At 50.5% G+C, this 15,274-nt stretch overlaps 7 protein-coding genes across 7 annotated transcripts; 4 read left to right on the forward strand and 3 right to left on the reverse strand.

Moving 5' to 3' along the window:
- Positions 1-975: 975 nt before the first annotated feature.
- Positions 976-2,678, forward strand: CCOS01_10162 (uncharacterized protein; the record flags this gene model as incomplete). Its single annotated transcript, XM_060458318.1, has 3 exons — positions 976-1,646; positions 1,702-1,779; positions 1,832-2,678. 3 exons carry the CDS (start codon positions 976-978, stop codon positions 2,676-2,678), a joined length of 1,596 nt encoding a protein of 531 aa, XP_060311483.1.
- A 321-nt stretch (positions 2,679-2,999) lies between these two features.
- Positions 3,000-3,669, reverse strand: CCOS01_10163 (uncharacterized protein; the record flags this gene model as incomplete). Its single annotated transcript, XM_060458319.1, has 2 exons — positions 3,000-3,380; positions 3,514-3,669. 2 exons carry the CDS (start codon positions 3,667-3,669, stop codon positions 3,000-3,002), a joined length of 537 nt encoding a protein of 178 aa, XP_060311484.1.
- A 1,030-nt stretch (positions 3,670-4,699) lies between these two features.
- Positions 4,700-6,114, forward strand: CCOS01_10164 (uncharacterized protein; the record flags this gene model as incomplete). Its single annotated transcript, XM_060458320.1, has 2 exons — positions 4,700-5,151; positions 5,211-6,114. 2 exons carry the CDS (start codon positions 4,700-4,702, stop codon positions 6,112-6,114), a joined length of 1,356 nt encoding a protein of 451 aa, XP_060311485.1.
- Positions 6,115-6,563: 449 nt separating this feature from the next.
- On the reverse strand, positions 6,564-7,259 carry CCOS01_10165 (uncharacterized protein; the record flags this gene model as incomplete). The annotated part of the gene is made up of 2 exons (XM_060458321.1): positions 6,564-6,935; positions 7,029-7,259. The coding sequence occupies 2 exons, from the start codon at positions 7,257-7,259 to the stop codon at positions 6,564-6,566; spliced, it is 603 nt and encodes a 200-aa protein (XP_060311486.1).
- Positions 7,260-9,512: 2,253 nt separating this feature from the next.
- On the forward strand, positions 9,513-10,669 carry CCOS01_10166 (NAD dependent epimerase/dehydratase; the record flags this gene model as incomplete). Its single annotated transcript, XM_060458322.1, has 3 exons — positions 9,513-9,526; positions 9,599-9,839; positions 9,905-10,669. The coding sequence occupies 3 exons, from the start codon at positions 9,513-9,515 to the stop codon at positions 10,667-10,669; spliced, it is 1,020 nt and encodes a 339-aa protein (XP_060311487.1).
- A 643-nt stretch (positions 10,670-11,312) lies between these two features.
- On the forward strand, positions 11,313-12,109 carry CCOS01_10167 (glycosyl hydrolase family 61; the record flags this gene model as incomplete). The annotated part of the gene is made up of 2 exons (XM_060458323.1): positions 11,313-11,378; positions 11,435-12,109. 2 exons carry the CDS (start codon positions 11,313-11,315, stop codon positions 12,107-12,109), a joined length of 741 nt encoding a protein of 246 aa, XP_060311488.1.
- A 166-nt stretch (positions 12,110-12,275) lies between these two features.
- Positions 12,276-12,830, reverse strand: CCOS01_10168 (uncharacterized protein; the record flags this gene model as incomplete). Its single annotated transcript, XM_060458324.1, has 2 exons — positions 12,276-12,514; positions 12,587-12,830. The coding sequence occupies 2 exons, from the start codon at positions 12,828-12,830 to the stop codon at positions 12,276-12,278; spliced, it is 483 nt and encodes a 160-aa protein (XP_060311489.1).
- Positions 12,831-15,274: the final 2,444 nt, after the last annotated feature.

Here is a 15,274-nt window from a genome sequence, read left to right on the forward strand (position 1 = left end):
CTGTAGCCCAAAAGGTCTGATGATTGGTCGGTTTCCCGCCAGGAGTCTCACTAGATGCCGGAGTGGCTCAACGAGTAACTGAGACGAACCAGCTGCTTCTTTTCTATCTGGGGGTAGAAGGTCGCGATAAAGCGGCGGACCATTGCATGCTCTTGCCTTCACCCAATTGGCTCGGGATGCTTATCATCTTAGTAGACAATCCAGAATGTGAGAACGCATGCAAACAGACGGGAAGTCTAGCGGCCCGCAACCGGGTCGAAAGCGGATTTGGGGTAGCCATTCTTCAGAAAGCATGCGTAAAGCGTGCGTAAACAGGACAGCATGCAGGTGGAGATAACTCCGAGCTTCACAGCTCCGATAATGTCTCAGACAAGACATTGGTGATCGTCCGACTAGCTTTCAGCTTGTCAGTGCTAGCTTTGCAATTGTCTTGAGGGGCCATATCAAGGGATGTCTGACATACCAAATCTCACACTCAGCCCTGAGGCGCTCGGATCTGTAGCGAGTTCAGGGTCAGAAAGCCATCTGTGCCGTCTTCAGTCTAACACTGCTCCAGTTGTTGGGAATCGTCGCGGGGAGAAATGTAGTGGAAACTCTGATCCTGCCCTGCAATCATAAGAGCAAAACCACTAGGACCACGGAAACTTCACTTTCAAGCCTCAATCATTCGATCGCTATAGAAAGCATTCAAGTTACGGCGCGGCATGTGAAAACACTTGTTACTATCAGCATGTGATAGTAAGACACCAAGGATTGCCTGAAGTTCCTCCCGGGTGGCCATCACCTTTGGCATTTTAGGGCATCAGGAAAGCCTCAACAGTCCTAAACGTTGAAGCCTCTCCAGACTTCAGATCACATTTCAAGGGAATTAAAAGTAGTATTTTATCCAGCTATCCGGCAGCATTGCGGCTACTCGATGTCATTTCTATTGACAACTTATTCCATCGAGACTATTAGCCGCACGTGCCTCTAAAGATGGCGGCAGTCGAAGTCACCTACTCCCTTCCGAAAGATGTCAACGAGAAGAAGCTAGAGGTCCGGACCGGCTCGGACATTCGCCTCCGTAAAGAGAGCCGCGGAGCAGATGTAACATGGAACGGCACCGACCCCTTCCTTAAGCAGCCTTACTACTACACAGGTGCTCCCTGGACCCTTCTCGCAAGCGACTTGCTCCTGTTCTGCAAGAACATTGCTTTCCTACCATGCATTGTCCTGCCACTCTGGTCACAGCCCCCGGCTCGCTCCTTCAACCTCGGAGTCGACAACCGATTCAAAGAGCAGCCTCGATTTCTCGTGAGCCAGCTCCACCGACGCTTCGAAGCATGGGCTCAACGCTACTTCCACTCTGGACCCATGGACGAGCTGTACCCCTCTTGGAACAACATTCGTGACATCATTTTCCACTCCATTCTCATCGTCACTCAATCAGCCTTCTTGATCTCCCTTCCTTTCCTCTCCTTCTTCTCCTTTAACATCTTTGTTGCCTACGTGGGTCTTTTCATCGGCATCAACTATTTGGCGTGCATCGGGCTCAATGGCTGGATGCCTGAAGGATTTATCTGGTCGGCCGACACTCTCGCAGCGCGAGAGTGGGAACTGAATCACCCCGAGGAAGAGTGGATTTTCCTCAACGGTGTTGCTGTCGGGTAAGGACTTTTGGCCTCAAAACACTCATTGCATGAACTAAGCATACCTCTACAGCAAGAACTGGCTCCAGAGCAACATTGACCGAATTTCCGTTACTTTCCATCGAAGAGTGAAAGGTGTTCACAACAAGACGTAAGTCAGAAGATTCTATGCTATCGGGACACACATTGACATTGTTTACCAGTGCTGGCATCATCTTTGATGTGATCCAATGCCTCCTAGAGCGCTGCCTCTATTTCGGTACCACCGATACCCGAGTCTGTTTCTCGCACATTTCCACCGCCCTGCTCAACCAAGACAAGAAGAAAGTCATCCTCATTCTCCACTCTCAAGGTGGACTGGAAGGAAGCATCATCCTGGACTGGCTCATCAACCAACACCCCCGTGAAGTCCTGCAAAAGCTTGAGATCTACACCTTCGGCAACGCCGCGAACCACTTCAACAACCCCCGCACCAAGAGGGACCTCGGCATTCCCAGACCCAAGGGTCGTGCCATCCGCCACATTGAGCACTACGCCAACTCGAAAGACTTTGTCTCTCGGTGGGGTGTCCTCCACTTCAAGAAGCAGACTGCCAAGAGAGATGGACGCTTTCTCGGGCTTGGAGAAATCGCCGGTCTCATTTCCGTCAACAAGAAGACAGAGGTCATCAAGGCCGTGGGGAAGACTGAGCCGAAGCAGGCGAGTCACCTCAGTCCTGACTGGAACGAGTTTGAGGGTGCGCTTATTGAGCGACCTGGTTCTGGTCATCAGTTCAACCAGCACTATCTTGACAACATGTTTCCTCTTGACAATAATTTGAGCAAAGTCCAAACAAATGGAGATGGTTCGCCCCTCCCGGGCACCTTCATGGCGTCCCGCACCAAGGTTCACAATGATCCTTGGAAGATTGATGAGCAGCGCAATCTCACGAACGGGGTTGATGGTACTGCTCACCATTACCTCAACGGTGTGGTTGAAGGACCCAAGGTGTATGAGATCAGCCGGCTTTGGAAGTTTGTCAACGGCCGACGACCAGAGGACTACTCTTGAGAAGACCCGTGAGCTGTTACCCCAGAGAAGAGCAGCTTATTAGGTACATGTCGGTCAGACTAGCGTCAAGTAAGGTAGTTTCGGATAACTACCGATAATATTTAAGTAATTGGAACGCTTCTGTAGACCTATTCAGATATGTAAATCTTTAATAGCAAAATAGTGGTTGATATTTGGCCGGTCGCTATGACCCGACTATGCACAGTTGATATCTAACACGAAGTCCCAGAGTCTTTCGCTGACTATCTAAGGTAGGAGACCTTCTCGATTCCACTTGCGCGTTGACTGCCACGGTCTTGCACCCTGCCTCACGGCATATGATCATTGTGACGAAGCTCTTTGCCGCTTATGGTCATCCGAATCATCGACATCGGACCCGGCTGCTCTCTTTTTGCTGCTCTCCTGGCCACCAGTCTCTTCGCCACCGGATCCAGACCCAGACCCGGATCCTTTGCTCTTCTCCTCATTGCTGAAGGACTCGTAATCCTCCGAGTCGGATGTAACTGAAACCTCTTCAGATGTTTGATCTTGTTGAGGCTCTTGACTCTGCTGCTGCTGCTGCTGTGCTTCCGTTACCTCTTGCTCGACACGTGTCTTCACCATGGCTTTGGCCGTCGACTCTCCTTCCGACCCGCTCTCATCTCTTATCGCATGCGGAGAGATCTGGCTCATCAACCTTGCCTGCATCGCACTCTCGCCGGCCTGCTAGACAGTCAGTAGCCATCATTCAGGGCAACACACTCCCGAACACATACTGGAGACAGAATGCCCTCCAATATACTTTATGTCTGGGATGGGATCGCTGCGACGGGAATGGGAGGATAAAACAACTCACAACCAAGGTGACCGTGTTCCTCAAAGCGTCAGACTCCCTCCGAAGCCGAGCCCTCTGCTCTGGAGATAATTGAGGAGTCTCAACATCGAACGGTCCACGAACCCTTGTGGGGTCGGAGGTCCCTGTAGATCCCGACGCACCGTGATTGCCACTCATATTTATGGTCAAATTACCGCTTCTCGATAGTGAAGTCGACGTTCCGGATGTTTGGTTTCCTGCCTCAGTATGCCTACGCGACACTCCTACCCGATACTGGACTGATACGAAGCCATCGCTCACAGCGAGTTCTTATATACATTGCCATAAACACCTGCACTACTCTATGCTTGGGATTCTACTGCAATACTCGACCTTTGGACTCTCGGCTACGTACAAACAGTCTTCTTTCAAAGATGAGTCCTTTCACGATCTTACCGCCCGGCCAAGCGCTGGACTCGCGAGGCAGAGCATTTGATCAGTTCTGCCGTCAGCTCGTTTTTCACACCTGTGAGATGACTATTCAACTTTCCAATTTCTTTGGCTAATAATAAAGCGAAACTGATCACAGTGTGGTGGGCGGTGAAGTAAATCAAGCCCAAAAGAACAAACACAGTGTACCGACAAACAGAAAGTCCAGCTTTGAGTGCCCACCAGACTTTCCATGATCAAGGGGGAAGCATGTCACGCTTTTCTTTAACAAAGGACCAAGTTCCGACCATGAGGTCTTCGAATCGTATTCGAGATGGCTGTGAGGCGGCAGCTTCATCCTCATTGGAGCGATACCCGCCAACAAGCGAGGGTTGCACGACTCCATCGCTTATGGCGACACCGCCAAGATACTATCCTGTAGCACAACTGAGCAACCAGTATAACGATGGGTTCCAATCGATGATGAGGTAGGTAGAGTCCTATCCGCAACAGTACCAATGTATTGCAAAAACATCGACTACTTTTGCGGTTCGTGTGTGTCAATACTTCAGCTCACGTCGCAATTCTCCATCTTGCGACCATGTAATGTTGCGGTGTCGTAGCCGGCAATAACGCGGCATACACATCGGCGCCATGATTACCGGCTCTCCAGCATCGCCGACCTCGCTCCGACGAACGACCCTTCAATTACCATGTATAAAATCATAAAAAACATCAAACATCAACCAGAGCACATCAAGCTGCAACATACACTCTTCCCAAGCCAAATGACGTCATCATGGCAACCCTCAGCACCGCAACGTGGATAGCCTCACTCACCTACAACGACCTCCCTCAGGGCGTTAAAGAAGCAGCCGTACGCTCCTTCTACAACTGGGTCGGCTGCGCCATCGGCGGAAGCTCCCATCCGACAACCCTGACGGCAACCAAAGCCCTCTCGCCCTTTTTTGGAAAGGAAACTTCTTCAGTACTTGGATTCGATCGTCGCATCGATGCGCAACACGCCGCTCTCGTCAACGGCATCGCGTCGCATGTCCACGATTACGATGACACGCATCTCGAGACGATTGTTCATCCGACTGGATGCGTCGCGGCCGCGCTGCTGAGTTACGCAGAGACGCTGCAGCGCCCGGTCACGAGGGAGGAATTCATCACGGCGTTGGTCGCCGGCATCGAGGTTGAGTGCAAGGTAGCCTTGGCCGTATACCCAGAGCACTATGATATCGGATGGTACCCTCCTCTCACTCTTCCCAGTTCACATAAATGCGGAGGCTGACACTTCTTTCAAGGCACATCACAAGCACAACAGGCTCCATCGGCGCCGCCGCCGCCATCGCAAAACTCCTCGCCCTCCCGGCAGACAAGACAGCCCACGCCATCGGCATCGCCGCAACGCAAGTCACTGGCCTACGCGAGATGTTTGGCTCTGACACGAAATCCTTTCACGTCGGACGCGCCGCTCAGAATGGGCTTCTTGCTGCCGTCTTAGCTGCAGAAGGATTCACGAGTTCGCCCAAGGCGCTGGAAGCTGGGCGGGGCTGGGCCAAGGTCGTCAGTACGAAGGAAAACTTGAATGAGCTTGTTCAGAGTCTTGGACAGGGAGGACCGGGGAAGTGGGAGATTGAGAAGAATTCGTTCAAGCCTTTTCCGTGTGGTATCGTTATCCATCCGGTTATTACGGGCGCTGTATGGCTGCATCACGAACTGAAGAGACGAGGCATCTCCACGGAGGAGGTCGTGAGTGTCGACGTGACGGTTCATCATCTTGTGCTCGAGCTCACTGGTAAGAAAACACCAAAGGATGGTCTTGAAGCCAAGTTCAGCGTTTACCACGGCGGCGCGGTGGGCTTGTTGTATGGGAGGGCGACTGTAGTGGAGTACGAGGACGGGCTTGTCACCAGCGCGCCTGTTGTTAGCTTGAGAGACCGTTTCAAAGCTACAGTTGACGAGTCTATGAAGGCCGATGAGTGTCATTTGGTGGTCAAGCTGCGCGGTGTCCAGGAACCGATTGAGAGGCACGTCGACCATGCCCTTGGAAGCGTTGAGGTGCCCATGTCTGATGACCAGCTGACGGAAAAGTTCATCACGCAGGCAACCCTTCAAGTTGGTGCGGAAAAGGCAGAGAAGGCAAGTCAGTGGTGTTGGGGTGTGGTTGGATCAGGGGACATGAGAGAGCTTGGAGGGATTGTCTAGTTTCAGTTGGTAGTTTGCCTTCCATGGTTCAGCACTCACCTATTGACCCCAGTGCCTGAATTACCTCGATGATTTGGCCAGCAAAGTAACTTTTCATGTTCTATTGGCAAGAACAAGGGCCAAAGCGGCCCGTTCTCTAGTAGATACAAGCTTTTTACCTCTCCTTTGAGAAGACAATGAATGCAACGCTGCATTTGTACACAGTCTCAGTGCCAAGAAGGCATACGCAAGTGCTCGTGAATATCTCCAATCAGAACAATGACTCTTCTAGCACAATGGCCGGAAACCAGAGTATCTCGTTTCCCCATCCCAAAGGCCTGCCGTATGTGAACCCTTATCTTGCATTCCCAAAGTGAAGGCACCATCCTGCAGCATTGCCCGTTGAGTGCATCTGGACTTAGCGCACAGTAACGTTAATAGGGCTCACGGTTGGCGAATGGAAGGCCCAGTTAGTTGAAGTGAAAATCAAGACCCTCGGATATGTCCACGCGTTCGGGCCAGACCCAGTCGTCGGCCACAGAAGATTCAGAAAGCTCCAAGTCTTCTTCTGGAATGGTCTCCAGATGGCTGCAGAGAGGCTCCCACTCCATAGACGAGCCAGAGGTATCTGTCGAAGGAGACTCGTGGCTAGCATCGATCTCGACCTGGTTGCAGCGGTACATCATCATGCGCTGAGCCCTCTCGGTCTGGTAGTAAGTCTCGGCATCCATGAACTTGATGTTACTCTCATCATCTGCGTCGTAGGCAATATCGTCGACGATGCTTGGCAAAATCTCCTTGTTGGGTGTGGATGAACCCCAGGTGGTGAATTCGAGCTGGTCCTAGTGAGTTTCCAGCCGGTCAGCTCAAGCCACAGTGTAATTCTTTGAATCTCTGATCACTTTAGTGAGAAAGGAATGGGAATATCATCATACTTGGTTCTCTGGGATCTTGGAGTCATCTCTCTTGCAGCCCTGCTTGGGGTGGTCCCTGGTCTGACGGGGCAAAGTATTCTGAGTGGTCTTGGCTAGAGACTCTGGGTCATTTGAATTTCCAGTATGGCCGTTTGAGGTCTTCTCGGGGCTGTGGACTCGGGCCTTTTTCGTGCAAGGCTGAGGGGCGAGATCATCGTGTGTGTCGGACATGGTCTTGTTCTTGGATGCCATTTTGCGCAGTTGATGCGAAGGAAATGCGTTGCTTGCTCAAGTTGAAATGCAGAGGAGCTGTAATCGTAATTGGGATGAAAGTGAGGAAATGCTGGTATGTTGTAGTGGAAAGTGTGCGCGATGAGTGCATTGGTGGGATATGGATGAGGCGAAGGTTGTGATCATTCCATCTTCGGTGGAAGAGATGTGGGGCATCACTTTGCCGGCTCCCAAGAAAAGGTCAGAGGTACGCTGGACTGCTGCACGTGACGCAGGATTTCAATGAAAAGGTGGGAAGGAGCTGTCTAGGGAAGTAGCTGTCGGGAAAGGGAAGGAAGCAAAAGGAGGAGAGTATAAGCATGCCCTACCTACCTACAACTTGTCCACGAAGCTGTCTCATTTCAGTGAGCATAGCTTATACGATTGAACGTAAGGTAAAATGCTGGCCAGAACTATCCGCAGCCGGCTATTATCCACTACTCTAAGGTCGGTGCCTTAATCAATTATAAAGCAAAATATATACAAATAATCAAAGGCCAAAGGTCTGGACAACAAAAGAGTTCACCCCCCCGGTGCTGAACTGGGGGCTACATCTCTAGTGCTCATGCTGGGATTCGAACTCGGGTGCTCTCGTATGCGCTAAGCCTGTCGTCGAGTAGGCTGGTTGGCGAATTGATTGTTGACCATGAACCGTTCCACCACCACGCCACAGTTTGACCTGAACCCCGGCCTAGGGGTCGCCTGCTGCGCTGGTGACAGAAACAGAGTTGAGGATGTATATGAAGGTCTCAATCCATCGGATGAGAGTCTGCTGGTACGTATCCATGGATCCTCAGGTGCGAGGGTGGGAAGGCGCTGACACGGAGCTATCGAGGTGCCTCCTTCCCGCAAAACATTTTCTCGGATGGACCCACCTAAACGACCACCTCACACGCCGTACCTCTAGTGCTCAATGTAGGTGCCTTGCCGTGGAAGTTGAAGGCCGTACTTCTTCTTCTCATTACCTAAACTTGCCAGAAAGCCTTGATCCCACCATGGCAGTCTTGAAGCCTCGACCATAAATACCTTACTGACCCCACGGAAACACATCTCGGCGCCGGCGTGGTCCTCAGTAACCTCCTCGCTTCCATTGAAGAGAATACCGTAAGATGCGATGGTGAGTTTGACGATAGAATCTTACATACGGACTCTGATACGAATATGAGGCAAATTCTTTATCAAGGCCACTTTGTGATTTTTCTTCTTCTTTTTATTTGGCCCGGAATTGAGTGGATTTTCTTTACGACAAGAAATTTACCTGAGGTATCCTATTTCACCCTTCTAAACAGCTACTGTAATTTTCTTCAGGAGAACAGGCAAACATCAAAAAAGAAACGTCTCACACAAACCCTGAGTGACATTCCGCGGTTAATATTCTACAGGTGAATCGCGCACCGCTCTCGAGATATTCGCCCAAGTGCATTTTAGTGTTTGCCAGACGTTGGGTTGACTGTCACTCGTCGATTCTGGTTGGTCAGAGCTGCATGTGGTGGGGCACCCCACGCTGTACCTGCACTTTGTACTGCGTACTTCGTGCTTCTGGAGGATCGATCGTACCTTTCCATCTTCAGATGCCTCCGGCCGCCTAAAGGTAATTCCAACGACCTGGAGTTTCTAGCCCAGGGAACCCTTCCCAGATTCAGAAGACCCTTTGCTCGAAGTTTTTCTCTCGCCATTCTGTGGTGTTTAATAATTTGCGTCTGAAGGTAAGGTATGTTACGGAGACTTGGTGACCTTCCGTAGGCAGTTGAGGACAAGACTGGCAGCCGGCAGGTACTGTGGGCCCACGGCGAGTGCCCTTTCCTTCCCATGGTGACGATGGTCATCGGAAAGGAAGGAAGGGGAAATTCCAACCATTTCTCTTCAAATCCAAAGCGACAACATTTTACCATCACTTGATCGTTCAGCTTACACATTCTGACTTCAATAAGAGGAGCGTGCGAAATCCGGTGCGACAAATGATTCCAGGCACCCCAGGCCCCACTGCAAAGGCCGACGCCAAGTCGGGGTAAAGCTGGCCGAAGAGTGAGGGGCATTTTGCTTTGCGCTGTGGAAATTAGGCGACCACTCATCTCACCAACTCTTACCTAGGTGCTCGATTTCCATCAACCGCCTTGCCAGGTTTGACTTAAGGTTACGGTTTACGAACAATCCAACACCTGAAACCAAATCGCCGGCCTTTTTCTCCCCTCGGCAGGCCCTTGGCCCTCAGCTGCGAATTTCTTGGCATCCAACATGTCGCGCATACCGTGAGTGCATGTACTTGCTCTAGGTCCCGCCAAGAGTATGAAGCGCCCAAGCTCACCACATCACGCTCTCAGGAGCCATGTCTTAGTCACTGGCGCTACAGGATTCATTGGCGCGCACGTCGTAGATGTTCTCCTGTCCCGAGGGCTCAGGGTCCGCGGAGCCACCCGATCTCTCGCCAAAGGGAATGCCATGATCAAGGATCGGCCCGAGTACGCCGGCAAGCTCGAGTTTGTCCAAATTGGTGATTTTGAGAAACTTGGTGTCTTCTCTGAAGCCATCAAAGATGTCGACACCGTGGTTCACGTCGCCAGTGTGAGAATCCTCCTGACGCTATAGAGGCCAACATCGCTTGAACTTTTGTTAATTGTCTCATGCAGCCATTTACCTACGATACTAAAGATAACGAGAAGGAATTGATTATACCAGCCATCAACGGTGTCCGCTCTATCCTTGAAGCAGCCGTCACCAATCCCAAGATCACTCGAGTGGTCATTACTTCCTCCTTCGCCTCAGTCCTCGACGTCAACCGCAAGGCACCACCGTACTTTACATACACGGGGGAAGATTGGAACCCCTTGACCTACGAAGAAGCCGCATCTCCGGAAACAAGCGCCGTAGTTGCATACCGAGGTTCCAAGAAATTCGCAGAAAAAGCAGCGTGGAATTTCATACAGGAGCACAACCCCCGCTTCGACATCGTGACGCTGTGTCCGCCAATGACGTTTGGTCCCGTGGTTCACCCCGTAAGCAGCGCCGACAAACTGAACGAATCGAACGCAATGCTGTGGAAGATTGCAAGCGGACAGAAGCCCCTTCCTGTTGCTCGGGTCCCATTCTGGATTGATGTCAGAGATCTTGCGGTGGCGCACGTGGAAGCGCTCTTTAGACCGGAGGTGGGTAACAGGAGGTTTGTTCCGGCCGCTCAGGATCGCTTTTCATATGGTCTGGCTGCCAAGATCATTGAAGGCAACTTTGATTGGGCCAAGGGCAAGGTCGCGCGGGAAGAACAAGCGATCGACACTTCGCATGGACTGGATGGGGAGACGGTCGCGAGAGAGCTTGGCGTCGAGTACCGAACTTTTGATCAAACGGTCGTCGACCTCATTGACCAGGTTACGAAAATGGAAGGCGGGACAGTATGACTTCGGAAGAAATAGTATTACATTTATCAAAGGGCTGGCTGGTAGGGGCAATTAATATGACAGCCACCTCAGACTACCCAAGCAAGATTCTCTCAGTTTGTGGTCAAGACCCAGCAAAGATCTGGACTATCGGTTCCCGGGCAAATCCGTTTGTGAAGGTCGACCGCACTTTTTAATCTGAGAATCACATATCATTGACTCGGCCTAAAAGTCTTCTATCCCTGATTAAGCCACGGCCGGGACACTTTCTGCCTAAATTGATGTTACTCTTGAGCGGAACGAGCCCTCCGTTGCGACAGGTAAGCGATTAACACAGAGTGTGATCTATCCACCTGCGCAACACGGCTGGCAGATCAATGACTAACTAGTCTCCGGAACCCATTTCTGCTTCTCCGAGTTTGAATTACCGTGGTGATGGTATCGGGCCGTGTCGCCTTCTTAGCTTCGGAAGTGTCTCCGTGGAAAGGGAAGATGAGCTAATACCTGCGAATGGTCCTATACAAAAACAAGCGACATCTGCACGACTTCCAGAATGTGCTGCTGGTGTTATATCTTCTTTCAGCCACCGGCTCTATTCCATATTGTGCTAATCTCATACACATCTTGTTCGATATCTTCCGTTTTCTGCGCACAGGCTGTCGCCATGAAGGTATCAGTGGTCTTGCTAGCGGCCTGCGCTGCTCTTGTTCAAGGGCATTGCATCTTCCAGGTAAGCCTCCTTCATACCTTCATCAGATCCCCAGCTGACCGTCAACTTCCTTGCAGAAAGTCTCCGTAAATGGCAAAGAGTACGGCTCCCTCGCAGGTCTCCGAGCACCCAACCAAAACAACCCAACTGAAGACGTGACTTCCCAAGACATCATTTGCGGAAAAGTCGCAACATCCTCCCAGGAAGTCATCACCGTCGCCCCCGGAGACAAGATCGGCTCCTGGTGGCAACACGTCATCGGAGGCGCCCAGTACCCCGGCGACCCAGACAACCCAATCGCAAAGTCTCACAAGGGCCCCATCACCGCCTGGCTCGCCAAAGTCCCCAGCGCTTCCAGCACCGGGATCACAGGGCTGCAATGGTTCAAGGTCGCCGAGGATAATCTGGACACGAGCTCCGGGTTATGGGGCGTCGATAAGATGATCAACAACGGAGGCTGGAGCTACTTCAACTTGCCGCAGTGCATTGCCCCGGGGGAGTACCTGCTGCGTGTTGAGTTGCTGGCTCTCCATTCTGCTCATCTGTTGAAGGGTGCGCAGTTCTACATTTCGTGTGCGAATATTAAGGTTACGGGCTCTGGAAGCTTTTCACCTAGCTCGACTGTGAGCTTTCCGGGCGCGTACCAGCAAAGCGACCCTTCGATCTACATCAACATCTATGGTACTGGTGGTCTTCCAAATAATGGGGGCAAGGCGTACTCCGCCCCTGGACCGAGACCGATTACATGCTAGAGATTGGAGAAGATGGCAGGAGAGTTCCCGGATAGGTTGACTGCGACTATATAGCTGCTGGTATCAATGCAATGTCATATGTGACATGGAGTATCGTTTGTTTTTACAGAGTGGTTCGGAGTTTGTTTGAATGGAAGTCATCCGCCCGAGTTTCTCATTGATCACATTACACAACTCCTACACTCACACGACCATCTTCAACCATGACACGCAAGTTGATGTTGATGCTCATCTCCGTCGCGTTCCCCGTAGAGTTCCTGGCGCCTTTCCCGGAGCCTATGCCGATGTCAGAGAGGTTGCCAGATCCCACATTGATGTTTGTTACTTCTGTAATGCGGTCGCCGATCTCAATCGTGTTTCCATCGCCGATGGTGTTGTTACCGTCTCCGATATCAAAGTCGTCGCCTGCACAGACGGGAAACGTTAGCAAAAGCTTTCACAGGGTACATGAGATACCATCGTCACCCGACTTCGTACCTGTGTCTATGTCATTCCCTGTGCCGGCGAACCCAACGCCGTTTCCGTCGCCGATTCCTCCAGAGCTGATTGACCCCGAGTTGCCAGTCTGGTTGCCGTTCACGCCATTGCCTACTTGACGCGGCGATATAGTGGGTAGGTCTTTGGTAATTGGGGTGAGGCTAAACTGGAAGGGTAGGCAGTGTGTCGTCGCGGCGCACAGGGCGAGAACCGCCATCAGGCAGATTCGTAGGCTAATGAACATGATGGCCTGATCGCTCCAGAGTGGTGCGCTGGGCTGAAGTACGCTGATTGAGTTTCGCTGCTTGCCAAAAAGAATGTCATCAAGGCTGGTATGTGGTTGATTTTAAGCTCATCCAACTTGCAGAATGTCGTCAGAGACACAACTCCTTGAGCGTTCCCATCGCTAGACCGATGCTACTTTCTTCTATTGAAACGATAAGCAAGCTAAAATTGGTCTTGTTGCCCATCGGGCTTCCCTTGCCAAGCCTGAAATATTGCACTCCTCAAGCTTCACAGCCCTCTTCGGATGAAGATACTGTATCGGTATTTCAATATAACTGCAAATACAGCACTAAATATCAAGTAAAATGACGGAGAGAACCAGATTTGTCGGCAGCTATTCTTAGAAGGCATTCTGGAGGTGAGGTTTGGAAGTTGATTCGCCGTGTGCTCACATATTAACCGCGGGCGAAGATGGAAGACCACTACCATTCTCACTCATCCTTGGCGGGCTGAAACCACGTGAATGGCCGGCAAATGAGGCATCCGGGCATACCGACGGCAATTGGTATTAGTAGAGGCGGTGCGGTTGAATGCTACGCCATCACGGGGGGCATTTGCGAAGGCCTCCAACATCGCGTTTCACATGCGTTCCTTCCGAAATACGTCACTTCAAATCCCCTCAGAGCTCTTCTGTACCTTTACAAGGCCAGCAAGTGAAGACTGCTCCAGACGTAAAGGCTCTGAGAGGCAAAACATGAAAGAATTGAAGGATGCCTAAGGAGTTCTGCCCGCACTTCATGCTGCGGTTTATCTGTTGTCTCTCAACGCTATGAGCTCTTGTCAAAAAGGCAACTGGTGGCACTTCTGTTCGAGAAACCAATATCATACAAATGGCACCGATGTCTGTGAACTTTTCTGAGATTCCTGCGGTATCCTTCTGGACCAGTCATCTTTTAGTTTGGCTGCTGCCCAGGCTAATACGCAGCATTCCACAAACTGTTTGATCTAATTGAGCGAACCGAGCTACTTGCAGACATCTATAGACTTCTTCGATCCTTGTAAGCTACTTTCCAATGGGGTAAAGAACCAGAAAATGTATGGAAAGGCTCTCAGGTAGCTCCTATAGGCTTCTTTATGAAGCAATGGCCCCCAATGAACAGTGGTTGGCCCAAGCATCACTGCCCTTCGACTCCATCACTTACCTTACTCTTTGGTTTCTACGTAGGAACTCCCGTGAAGGAACTTCTGAACCGATTATCACTAGTCATTGACCTAAATTTCCTGATTTCCCGGACAGTTCTTGACTTCTGGGCTACAGCGAATAGACTTCTAAAAAGAAATGAAGTTTCTAAGACATAACTTATCTACTTGTGACGTTTGAGTCAGCTATAGCCTCTTGGAGCACTGCTCGAGAAAAAACTCCACTATTGACGTCTATGTCATCTCCAATTGCTTGCTATGTCTTCTCACTTATATGACTGTTCCAGAATCCATCCTCTGGCTAAATGTTCAAACTTATTTTTCAAATCATTGTCCATGCTCAAAAATGTATGCTGTGGTAAGATTCTAATTACGGCTATAGAACCTCAACCTGGAGAGTTTGAGATAGAGAGCAGTCGTTTGAACTTTCAGAAACGTAGAGATGAGGGCAAACCTCTCTCTAGGTACTGTCATTTGGCGGTCAGGATCAAGAGGTAGTCGTCATTGACCCAAGATTTGTGATTTCATTAGAAATATATCTACTGAACGTTATCTTCGGTCCGTCGCGCTTTTTTTTTTTTTTTTTACCTGTTTTTTCTTTTATTTCAGCGAAAAGTGCTGGGAAGGTTTTATCCGAACTTAATCCTGCCTTTTGAAGAGCCCAAATGTATTATTGGCTGTTTATTAGGGCTTTCTCTACAGTTTCTTCCTCCTTGGTGAGTTTAACTATCTTAATTCGTGATCATTCGATAGTTCAAGGTTAGTACAATGGGTTGGCAGTGGCAAGTGATCTCTGCCCATTTTGCACTGGAAGAGAGACACATACCGTTTGCACGTAGGACGGTTCTTAATTACAGCATCATATCTCAAGCCAGACAAGAGCATGAAGAAAAGGCAACAACAGGAAACATTAGTTGTCGTCCTGTTGTCGAGAATCAGTGTGGTATGTACCAGATCTACGAGCTACGAGCCTAAAGACGTCGGAACGCAACAACAATTCTTATTAGTATGAGCCCAGGGAAGATACTCCGCTGCTACTGCCCAAGATGTTTGTCTATCTGATTCCCCAATAGAGGAGTTCCACAAAGTTCTATCCAGCAGGAAAGGAAGAGGTGAAAACTAAGACGCGAGCACCGCCAGCCTCTTATACAACCTCATGGAACCCAGAACGATCAACGAATTGAATACTTTGAGTCAATAGGGCTTCCCCGTTTCTTCTGCGACCCGGCCCTGTCGAGTCACTGTTTCTAGATATGCTGCGAA

The sequence above is a fragment of the Colletotrichum costaricense genome, assembly GCF_030867565.1.
Source record: "Colletotrichum costaricense strain IMI 309622 chromosome Unknown Scaffold_10.1, whole genome shotgun sequence".
Taxonomy (NCBI): domain Eukaryota; kingdom Fungi; phylum Ascomycota; class Sordariomycetes; order Glomerellales; family Glomerellaceae; genus Colletotrichum; species Colletotrichum costaricense.